Source organism: Mustela lutreola, chromosome 1, assembly GCF_030435805.1.
Source record: "Mustela lutreola isolate mMusLut2 chromosome 1, mMusLut2.pri, whole genome shotgun sequence".
Lineage (NCBI taxonomy): Eukaryota > Metazoa > Chordata > Mammalia > Carnivora > Mustelidae > Mustela > Mustela lutreola.
The window spans coordinates 145,663,642-145,675,833 of record NC_081290.1 but is presented as its reverse complement, the minus strand read 5'-3'; the positions used below and the strand labels follow the sequence as shown (position 1 = coordinate 145,675,833).

Genomic DNA, 12,192 nt, shown 5'->3' with positions numbered 1-12,192 from the left:
CATATATTTTTTATATACATATATTTTTATCCCCAGGTCTGTGAATCACCAGGTTTACACACTTCACAGCACTCACCAAATCACATACCCTCCCCAATGTCCATAATCCCACCCCCTTCTCCCCAACCCCCTCCCCCCGGCAACCCTCAGTTTGTTTTGTGAGATTAAGAGTCACGTATGGTTTGTCTCCCTCCCAATCCCATCTTGTTTCATTTATTCTTCTACCCACTTAAGCCTCCATGTTGCATCACCACTTCCTCATATCAGGGAGATCATATGATAGTTGTCTTTCTCTGCTTGACTTATTTCGCTAAGCATGATACGCTCTAGTTCCATCCATGTTGTTGCAAATGGCAAGATTTCATTTCTTTTGATGGCTGCATAGTATTCCATTGTGTATATATACCACATCTTCTTGATCCATTCATCTGTTGATGGACATCTAGGTTCTTTCCATAGTTTGGCTATTGTGGACATTGCTGCTATAAACATTCGGGTGCATGTGTCCCTTTGGATCACTACATTTGTATCTTTAGGGTAAATACCCAATAGTGCAATTGCTGGGTCATAGGGCAGTTCTATTTTCAACATTTTGAGGAACCTCCATGCTGTTTTCCAGAGTGGCTGCACCAGCTTGCATTCCCACCAACAGTGTAGGAGGGTTCCCCTTTCTCCGCATCCTCGCCAGCATCTGTCATTTGATTCTTAAAATATCATTCAGGTTTGTTTTTTTTTTAAGATTTATTTCTTTGACAGAGACAAACACAACGAGAAAGGGAACACAAGCAGGGGGAGTAGGAGAGATAGAAGTAGGCTTCTTGTTGAGCATGGAGCCCAATGTGGGGCTCAAGCTCAGGATCTGAGCCAAGGCAGACACTTAATGACTTAGTCACCCAGGTGCCCCATCATTCAGTTTTCTTAAACCATAATGTTAATCTGAAAGATATATGGTACACTCAATTAAAGTCTATCTGATATTGATAGACCCAACACGTGTGTCAGTATCAACAAACTATAAAACCACCCTTTTTTTATTTAGAAGAAATATCTTCCCAATTAGCAACTTGAATGTTTTGTTTAAATCTGATGCTACTGGACTATTGGACAAGGTTGTAAAGTTGAGACTTTCCAGACACATATTGTATTTCACAAATAGAAGGAAGGAAGAAAGGAAAGCTATCGTTTACTCAAGAAATTTTTTTCTCCTGGAGCCGTGATTCTCTTAGTGCAGAGTGAGTGACCCACTGTTTTTGATGAGGGAAGTAGAAAGGACAAAAGGTAAGAACCACTGTTGTAAAGAACAAAGACAAACTATATCGCAAAAGCCACATTCACACTTTTACAAGTTCTGAATTCTCAATTATTTTGCATAATTACATTTCCTAAAGCAAACAAGCATTGTCTCAGTAATTGGTAACTGCTCAGACTAATATCTTAAAACAATAGGTAACCAAATTATGATCCATCAAAAGTACAGAGCTCCAATTTTCTGTTGAATTGATCCTAAACATTAGTTTTAAAATGTTATGATCATTACCTGCCTATTATCTGGAAATATAACTGAATCCTGTAGACTAACTTCCCTTATATGGACTGAAGAACTAAAGAAAATTTTGAAATTAAAATGTATACTTTTAACTAATGTGACAAGTTATTTAAAAATCTTCTTAAGCTAAATTTCATTTAAAGGACAAGTAATTGCTAATTAGTAGAGATGGAATCTGTGTATCAGGATCAGGTTAGCTGTTAGTGTGAGCAAACAAGCCTCAGTTGAAAAATCTGCCTCATATTCCCAGTTATTATTATACTCTACAATTAGGAATTGTCAAATATTTGTCTCTTAAATGAGTACTTATTTCATTCTTCAAGTCATGCTGATTAAGACTATTAAACTGTATATAGCTACATCCCTGAGACTAATACATTTTGATAAAGATACTTCCTTTACAGAACTTTTATTGAATAAAACTCAATATGATTGGATGAACAAAGCAGTAATACTAGAGGACAATTGCTGGAACATGTAAAATGATCTCACTATATAGAACAGGACATTAGCATGCTGTTTCTTACAAGAAGCCTCCTGATAATTTGTACAAAGTAAAACCAAATTTAATAAAACAAATCCAAAACAAAAACTGGGTGTTTTCATGTTTTCCTAGTTCTATAGTTTTTATGGAGAATGGACAGAATTTCTAATGGCAAGTTTCCAGCCAGATCCAGAGAAGAGATTCACAAGTTCCCTGGCAAGGTACCAGAGTGACTTACTTCACAGCCATCCTGCAACATACACCTTGGTCCTCTCCAACAAGGTCCCGATCTTAGCCCAGGGAGGGGAACTCTTGGGGCAATGGCTATTATGTAGCACAAATATAACACTAAAATTAATCTGTTATTACATATTATATTTGCTATTCTTATATTCTTTTGAGTTCTCTCTACTTCTTACTGGCCAATCCTTCAGTACTCTGATCCCTGGTCATAGTTAATAATTCTTTATATTAAACTTTCCTTTTCAAATTACTATGTGATTTATCCCTGATCAAGACTGATACAGAGTAATTCTTAACAAGTAATACTAAAATCACTACAGACCTGAAGAGATGCTCCCCCATACTATTACAAATCACTTCATCATCAGGAAACAGTTCCAAAGCTTGTTCATAACAACCAAGTAAGTCTTGTGTTCGACTGAGAGAATCGAGTTCTTCAGCCCACCTAAACAGTGTATACTGAAAAGTTTCCTATTTGAAAGAGAAAACAGTAATTTAGTCAATAGCATAAATGAAGAACATACAGCATCTGATGATTCCACAGAGAACAGAACTTAACTACTATTAACTGATTACTTTAAATTTTATTTAGTTTTAGTAGACAACTTGCCAAATAAACAAATGCATAAATGAATTTTACCACCTATGTAGCAATAACATGCAGAAGTAGAGAGTATGACCACTCTAAACTCTCTCCATTCTTAGCTATCATATCACATTCTCCACCTACCTCTCTTTTGTGGGCTCCTATGTTTTAGGAGTTGTTTTTGGCTGCCTTCTCCTTTCTCACCCATCCAATGCAATAACTATCACCCATGCATTGAAGGATGAAGCAACATCTACATCTCCAATCAAGACTCTCTCCTCTTTTGAACCTGACTCACAAACATAACTTTCCATCAGTCATCTCAACAAGGAACTGTACCCTCATCCATCTCAAATTCAGCTCAACTCAAGTATTTCCTGAACAATCAGTATGCAAAGAACTGGAGCTAAAACACAGCAATGAACAACATAAATCCTGTTCCAGTCCTCACAGAAGACTTGCTGGGAGAAATTAAACACGCAATTTTTAAAAATTCAAAATGCTCTAAAGTGAACCTATTATATTCCTCTCACACAGGATATAAGGTTAAGATACTACCCAATCTCAAACCACTGAGTCATCTTATTTAACACTACCTTAACTCCAATGCAGTTAGTTTCAAACATCTTTAAGTCTGTCACCGTCTCTCCATTCCCACTGTTAAAACATAGTCTGGGCCTTCTAATACTTGTTGGACCACAGTAACAGCATTCCCACTGTCCCCAGCTCCAATCTCACCTCCTCCAGCTATTCTCCACATCACAACACCATAGAAAGAGGGAAGGCTTTAGTCATGCCAGTTTTATGGTGAGCACATTTTACATCATCCTCAGAGATTTACAGAAGAGTTGATACTCGTAACTGAATTCTGATGTAGTTTACTAGAGAGAAGGATATGCAAGAAGAGTCTAGAGTATCAGGGGCTAAAAAGCACAGATGATATGAACTGGATCAGGAAATCTACTGGTAACCAGCTTGGTGTGGCTGAAGTGTGGGCATGGGGAATAGAGTGAGTAGTGAAAAATAAGACTAAAGAGATCTTTTTCTAAAGCCTACACGAAGAATAATGCCTTTGTTCTGCAGGAAACAAAAGTGGTTTCTGAACCCTACCAAACATGAGGCATTCAAATACAGGCTTTAGATATACTTTTGATGTGCACTAAACAATTATAAAAAAGGTATTCTCACTGTTTGACAAAGGAGGAACAAAGAAAGAAACCACCACTTGGGTTGATTCTACTACTGCCTACCTATAAGAGCAAACTGTATCTCAACATAGCACCTTCTCCTTCTTGGGGCCAGCTGCTCGTGAAATTTACAATAAATTTATGTTAACCACAAATATCTAGACATTACTGACATCTAGTAGGTAGAGGAAATCAACAATGTTGCTAAACATTCTACAATGCACAGGCCAGCTGTCCAGAAAAAGAATCACGCCATCAACAAAGTCAGTAAGGCTAATGTTGAGAAACGCTGGGCGAAATAAAGCAAGTAGCTTGAGGCTGAAAACTGAATGCAAAATTAAGTGAAATCATTTAAGTTGGATTCTAATATAACCTGAAGATTTTTTCAGCATTTAAACAATAACCATCACAATCCAGTAGTTGAAGGTTAAAGAATGCATCATCAAATGATAACTTTAGGCTACTTCCAAACTTTATTCAACTGCAGATACCCATAACACTCTTGCACACAGCTGGGCCCGGGGCAAAGGTCCTGAGGCAGGGATACTAGAATTAGACACACGAGGAGGGAGAAGATCCCTTGCGGCCTTATTTGCAATACAGCCTTTATATTAAAATGGAAGTTTTGAAAACGAGAAGTGACATCGTTTGACTTGTTATGAAATGCTCAGGCAGGCTGTGTTGGGACAGCCTACGCGGGAAAGCCTAGCCAACCAATGACTGAGGCTTTAACCAAGGTAGTAAGGGGAAAAGGTGGTGACAAGTGGTCAGATTCTGGATATATTTCAAAGATGGAGCCGACAGGATTTTCTGATGGGCTGACTGCGGGCCTGAATAAAAGAGAAGTCAAGCAGGAACAGTAAATATTAATAGCAACAACTTGCCACCCATCTCAGCCACCCACCTCCCCCAACTTATTTTACGTGAAGAACACAGATCTGCCAGCAAGTTTAAGAAGGGACCTCCTCCTCACCTTCACGTCGTCTTTCAGCTCCGGCGCCAGGCTGAGGACGAGGAGGTAGTGAGCATAGGCGGTGCCGAAGTCCTGGGCGCCCAGGCAGTGCTCTGCGCTCTGTAAGGACCGCGACACCAGCTCCTCCCGCCCGGCTGCCCCGCCGCCACTCCGGGCACCCCGACGGGGCCTGGGCCGCGAGTTCGGCATGCCAGAGCTACCGCCCTGAAACCTGCGCTTGTATAACCAAAGGGAAGATGTTTGGCTAAACGGTACGACAAAACTGTCCCGATGGCCACACTTCCAAGGGACTTAAAAAGAGCGCGAGAGCGGGTACAGGAAAGTTATGCCTCGGCTGCGTCCGTGCACCCCCACCTCCGCCAAACAGAAGCCCCGCCTCCCCCCGGCCAGGCCGGCTCCACAGACCGCGACTCCCAACCCCGCAACTAACGACACCGGCCGCCGGCGCACGCCAAGCGAGCGTCAGTGCGCCCGACGTGGGCACGTCGCGGTCCTTCCCCTCCCGCAGGAAGCGTGGCGTAGGGCGGCCAGTGCGCGTGCGCGAAGCGTGCCTTCGCTGATCCTCTGTGCTACTCTCGCCTTCTTCTCCCCTTCCCTCCTCCTTCTCTCCCTCTTATTCCGCACTGAAACCGAACTTTTTCTTTCGTGTGGGCCAGAACTGTGTGATTTCGACTGCTAGACCTCACAATGCAGACCCAGTCAACGCGAAGCAGCACCTAACCGTGAGGGATCTGAGTGGCTACGAGGAGGAAGGTCAGGCGTTTCCGGTGATGCTTAAGACCTTTGGGTCCTGATTCATCAAATCTCAAAATGGCAAGACTGCAAAGAACCCCGAGACAACAAACGTACCTCAGAGGTGCTAGAGCAAAGGCTTTCACAGGCATGATTTTAAATCACCCTCACAAAACCCCATGAGGTGGGCCTTTAAATCACAATCTTTTTTTTTTTTTTAAGATTTTATTTATTTATTTGACAAAGAGAGATCACAAGTAGATGGAGAGGCAGGCAGAGAGAGAGAGAGAGAGGGAAGCAGGCTCCCTGCTGAGCAGAGAGCCCCATGCAGGACTCGATCCCAGGACCCTGAGATCATGACCTGAGCTGAAGGCAGCGGCTTAATCCACTGAGCCACCCAGGCACCCCTCTTTTTTTTTTTTTTTTTAAGATTTTATCTATTTATTTATTTGACAGAGAGATCACAAGTAGGCAGAGAGGCAGGCAGAGAGACAGGAGGAAGCCGACTCCTGGCTGAGCAGAGAGCCCGATGCGGGGCTCGATCCCAGGATCCTGAGATCATGACCTGAGCCGAAGGCAGAGGCTTTAACCGACTGAGCCACCCAGGCGCCCCTAAATCACAATCTTAAAGACGGAGACGAGGACACCCTGAGAAGTTACTTGCGCAGTGTCACACAGCCGGTTGGTGGCCGAGGCGTGGCTCAAACCCACGTTCCATGAGTTATTTTAAAACGAGTTTAGGGTCTATTTCACTGTTGGGTGTATCACCGCTGTACAGTGATTATATTAATACATAGAGAAAGTTTTTCTACCTTCAAGTGTGGCCCTTAAGAGATGGATTCAAAACTTTAAAGGGGATGAGCTTGGGAATTACCCTTGAAAGCAGTCATTTTTGTCTCATTTTTACTGAGCAAAAAACAACAAGTAGAGCATCTGCATAGCGAACTAACACGTTGGGGGCTCCTCCAAGTCTCTGCCTTCTCTATTGATCTGATTATCTGAACCACCCTTCCTCTGAGCACCTACCAAAGTCGTTCCTAATCTATTTTTCGGAGTCCTGGTCACTAGATTGTAGCCTGCTCTCTTAGAAAGTCCCTCAAATACAGTAACTATTCTTAACCATTTTTGTAACCTTTGCCCCTAGCAGAGTCTAGCTCAAAGTAAGGACTAAAAAAAATTTTTAATGGAAAGTACCGATCATACTACCAAGTTTTGTAGATTTCCCCAACCATTGAGGTCCTTATTTCTCTCCCCTTCTGATTTGCTACTTTTTGTACTAAACAATTTAGGATGTAACTATATATTTCCCTAACAAGACTGAAATGCTAGTCCCCGAAACCTGCAGGGACCCACATTAGAATGCAGTAGAGCAGGAAAAGATCACTGAACTTAAAAATTTAAAAAAAAAAAAAAAAAAAAAAAAGCATTCTAGTTCAAACTTGACCTTTTCTGCCCATCCAATTTTCCTTAAGAAGCATTATTTGTAAAAAAAAAAGCTTAACAAAGCTGTACTTCCTACTTTGGACCAAAATTTGTTAACAATCATCAAATGAGATAATGAGTTGTATAAAAGCATTTTATATATAAGATATATTTAATGCTAGGCATTGTTACTATTATCTAGAGTTATTTAAAATTTACCTGGCTTATTAAAATAAAAATTAGGTCACTAACACCTTCAAGCACTTGATCAGAAATGTACACAACTCATATCATTTAATAGTCTAAAGTAATCCGCTAGCTTCTCCTTCAGAATGCAGAGACAGTGAAATAGACCCAGACTTTCTCTGCAGAGAATTTGGGTTAATGCGGAATCACTTAGAGGTCACCATTCTAGTCACCTCTGTGAGTCCTTGATTCAGCTGAATTACTTCACTTCACAGCTTATCTTGTAGTCCAGGGCATCCTTTCCCATTCTACAGTGGCAAGATTTCTCCTGTCTTGTTTTACTTTGTTTTGTTATTTTGCTCTGTTGGTTTATTGAGATAACTTACATCCCTCAAACACCTAAACTTCATGAAGCTTAATGTGGACATAGATTACCAATATAGGCTCTAAGAGATGCAGGAGGGACATGGCAGGAAGTGGAGAGAAGGCAGAGAAGAAATGAAAGGAGCCAACCTGCCTTGTTTCATTATCATCTACGGCTTCATCCTGTAGACAGTGACTACTGCTAAAAAAAAGTGCAAGGGGTGCTTCCTGCCATTTGTAAAATCCTTCAGTTACCTCTGTGAGCTACTAAGTTGCACTGAGTTAAAATGTGATTAATTTTCATAGAGAAAGCACAAGTGACATTTCTTTGTAGTTCATAGCTTGGACACTATGTAGGTTAATGTGTGAAACAAAGTCAGAAAATTTTTTTTTAATTTCCTTACTACCTACAGCCCATTGACAAGTCCTTGAAACAGGCAGAATGACATTCCTCTAGGAACTCAACTGCCTAGATGTTAATACTTTGTAAAGGGCAAAAAGCCATCATAGTCTGACCAACCCTTCCCCGCTGACACCCCACACCAGGATCCTATAAGTCTACTTTAACGTATAAAAATTCCTTTGGAAACTTCCTTTATCTCTAAACCTCCTTCAAGATATGTGATGGCAATCATCCCCCAAGCACATGGCCCATTGACACACATCTGAAGGGTCTCATGAGTAAGGCTTTATTAGACAGTAATAAATGACCTTTTCCCAACAATAGTTAGCCCGCAGTAGGTCCTGGCAAACTTGCTTCCAAAATTCCTTAGAGACCTATCCCTAATCCCCTCCTAACTTGAAAGGATATAATGGGCCACTCCTCATGACCCCATTGTATCTCTTTCTGCCCACAGGTCCTGTCCCTGTGATTTAGTAAAATCACTTTTTTGCACCAAAGGCATCTCAAGCATTCTTTCTTGGCTGTTGGCTTCAAATCCTAATGTCTTTCCTACATCAAAGGGTAAGCCATTTGAAAAAAATAGAACTGATACAAATAACATGGGACATAGGGTTACCTTAACAAAATGGAATAAAGAATATATTTTGACTATTTTCCTTTATTACCTCATTTCTAATTAAGACTTAGAATTAGATAGTTTGTATTTATTGAAGGTCAACTGTATTTATTGTAATTCTTTCTCAGCCCTTTTTGAAAGAGTATTTATTTGATTAAAAGAACTCAAAAACATGTTGCAAAGCAAATGCAGAATGTAGATTTTACTTCTTGAGACTTAAAGTTTTCTTTGAAAATATTGAGGGCACACCCAAAACTATAAGATACCTAGGAATAAACCTAACCAAAGAGGCTAGGAATCTATACTCAGGAAACTATAAAGTACTCATGAAAGAAATTGAGAAAGACACAAAGAAATGGAAAAATGTTCCATGATCCTGGATTGGAAGAACAAATATTGTGAAAATGTCTATGCTATCTGAAGCAATCTACACATTTAAAGCAATTCCTATCAAAATACCATCCATTTTTTTCAAAGAAATGAAACAAATAATCCTAAAATTTATATGGAACCAGAAAAGACCTCGAATAGCCAAAGGAATATTGAAAAAGAAAGTCAAAGTTGGTGGCATCACAATTCTAGACTTCAAGCTCTATTACAAAGCTGTTATCATCAAGACAGCATGGTACTGGCACAAAAACAGACACAGATATCAATGGAACAGAATAGAGAGCCCAGAAATAGACCCTCAACTCTATGGTCAACTAATCTTCGACAAAGCAGGAAAAATGTCCAGTGGAAAAAAAATAGTCTCTTCAATAAATGGTGTTGGGAAAATTGGACAGCCACATGCAGAAAAATGAAATTGGACCATTTCCTTACACCACACACAAAAATAGACTCAAAATGGATGAAGGACCTCAGTGTGAGAAAGGAATCCATCGAAATCCTTGAGGAGAACACAGGCAACAACCCCTCGACCTCAGCTGCAGCAACTTCTTCCTAGGAACATCACCAAAGGCAAGGACAAAAATGAACTATTGGGATTTCATCAAGATCAAAAGCTTTTGTACAGCAAAGGAAACAGTTAACAAAACCAAAAGACAACTGACAGAATGGGAGAAGATATTTGCAAACGACATATCAGATAAGGGGCTAGTGTCCAAAATCTATAAAGAACTTAGCAAACTCAACATCCAAAGAACAAATAATCCAATCAAGAAATGGGCAGAGGAAATGAACAGACATTTCTGCAAAGAAGACATCCAGATGGCCAACAGACACATGAAAAAGTGCTCCACATCATACAGCATCAGGGAAATACAAATCAAAACCACAATGAGATATCACCTCACACCAATCAGAATGGCCAAAATTAACAAGTCAGGGAATGACAGATGCTGGCGAGGATGCGGAGAAAGGGGAACCCTCCTACACTGTTGGTGGGAATGCAAGCTGGTGCAACCACTCTGGAAAACAGCATGGAGGTTCCTCAAAATGTTGAAAATAGACCTACCCTATGACCCAGCAATTGCACTACTGGGTATTTACCCTGAAGATACGAACATAGTGATCTGAAGGGGCACGTGCACCCGAATGTTTATAGCAGCAATGTCTACAATAGTCAAACTAGGGAAAGAACCTAGATGTCCATCCACAGATGAATGGATAAGGAAAATGTGGTATATATACACAATGGAATACTATGCAACCATCAAAAGAAATCTTGCCATTTGCGACAACGTGGATGGAACTAGAGGGTATCATGCTTAGCAAAATAAGTCAGGCAGAGAAAGACAACTATCATATGATATCTCTGATATGAGGAAGTGGAGATGCACCATGAGGGGGTTAAGGGGGTAGGAGAAGAATCAATGAAACAAGATGGGATTGGGAGGGAGACAAACCATAAGTGACTCTTAATATCACAAAACAAACTGAGGTTTGCTGGGGGGAGGGGGTTGGGAGAGGGGGGTGGGGTTATGGACATTGGGGAGGGTATGTGCTATGGTGAGTGCTGTGAAGTGTGTAAACCTGGCGATTCACAGACCTGTACCCCTGGGGATAAAAATATATGTTTATAAAAAATAAAAAAAATATTGAGGGCATCACTCCTTTGTTTCCAACTGCCTTCTTCCCACTCCCACCTCACAACCAAAACTATAATCTTTAATTACCTTTGAGAGTCTGTTTGATTCCTTCACTTATGTGTTCTAGCTCACCATCTTTTAGTGTTCCAAGAAAAACCCCACTGATTAGAAAACCACAGCTGACTCAGAGGCAAGTTTAATGAGGTTTTCTTTTACCGTGTTCTGGGCAGCTTGTCAACAAACCACACATGCCAAACAAGGAAGTAAAACCAACTGAAAGCCTCTATCAACTTTACAGCGTACAAAAGTTGAAAGTTAACAGTCAAAAAAAGGGCTCATAGTAAGTTCATTAACAAGGGATAAAAAGCTTGCTGGAGACAAGTATCTTGTGTTTATATTTTCTGTGGAGATTCATACTTTTTTTGTGTAATTTAGTTTGTTTTCTTTTGTGGTTTGGAGATCTGTTCTGAACTCTTGCATTTGAAGATTGTTTAGTGAGCTTTTAAACAATATCAATATCTAGTCTTTGTACCTAGAGATACTGATTTAATTGGCCTGGGGGGGAGGGGCAGGGAGAGGGTCTGAACCTGAGTCCTTTTTTTTTTTTTTTTTCCCTTAAGGTTTTATTTACTTACTTGACAGAGAGAAAGTGAGAGAGCACAAGCATGGGGAGTGACAGGGAGGGAGAGGGAGAGAGAGAAATAGGCTCCCTGCAGAGCAGGAAGCCCAATGTGGGACTCTATCCCAGGACCCTGGGATCATGATCTGAGCCTAAGACAGATGCTCAACATCTGAGCCACCCAGATACCCCTGGACATGAGTACTTTTAAAAAAGCTCTCTGAGTGAGTCTAAAGTGTGTGGTAGGGGTGGGAATGTGGTGCAGACTTCTATTTTATCTGATATACTTGAAGTATTTAAGGTATTGTACTATAAAATGTGAGGGCAATGTAGGGAGTAGAAATATAATTTTTTTATGGCTTAACTAGAATTGTAAAGATTCTCTAAATTCTTTTGAAGTGATTGCTATGTGATGAAGAATAGAATGTTCATCATATTGAATTACTTGTTGGATAAAAAAAATTATAACTAGATCAACAAAACACAACCACCATCAACCAGCTGCTTGGGCAGGGAAATTTGCAATGATACATTTCCAATGCTTAATTTTCCCAGTTTCTTCAATCTTTTTTGTTTTACTAAAGTTAGGATTATTTTGTTATTGTTTTATAATAGCCCCTTTCTATTGCTCGTGGCATTTCAAAATATAAAACTCTAATAATAGCTAGATCAGTGTTAAATTCAGGATCTGGATGTACAAGGACAAGGTAAGAGAAGATTCACTTATTAAGTTCTACTGTGTACCAAGTACCATGCTTGCTTCTGGAGAACCTGCCTAAAGCCCCTGCTGGGGATACCTACC

At 40.3% G+C, this 12,192-nt stretch overlaps 1 protein-coding gene across 1 annotated transcript in view; it reads right to left on the bottom strand.

Moving 5' to 3' along the window:
* Window positions 1-5,472, bottom strand: part of PRMT9 (protein arginine methyltransferase 9) — a 39,099-nt gene extending 33,627 nt beyond the window's left edge. The window contains exons 1-2 of the mRNA XM_059175825.1: window positions 5,020-5,472; window positions 2,596-2,744 (exon numbers count right to left, since the gene is read on the bottom strand). Coding sequence (XP_059031808.1) covers window positions 2,596-2,744; window positions 5,020-5,208 — 338 coding nt within the window. The 5' untranslated portion in view covers window positions 5,209-5,472. The remainder of the gene's footprint in view (window positions 1-2,595; window positions 2,745-5,019) is intronic.
* Window positions 5,473-12,192: the final 6,720 nt, after the last annotated feature.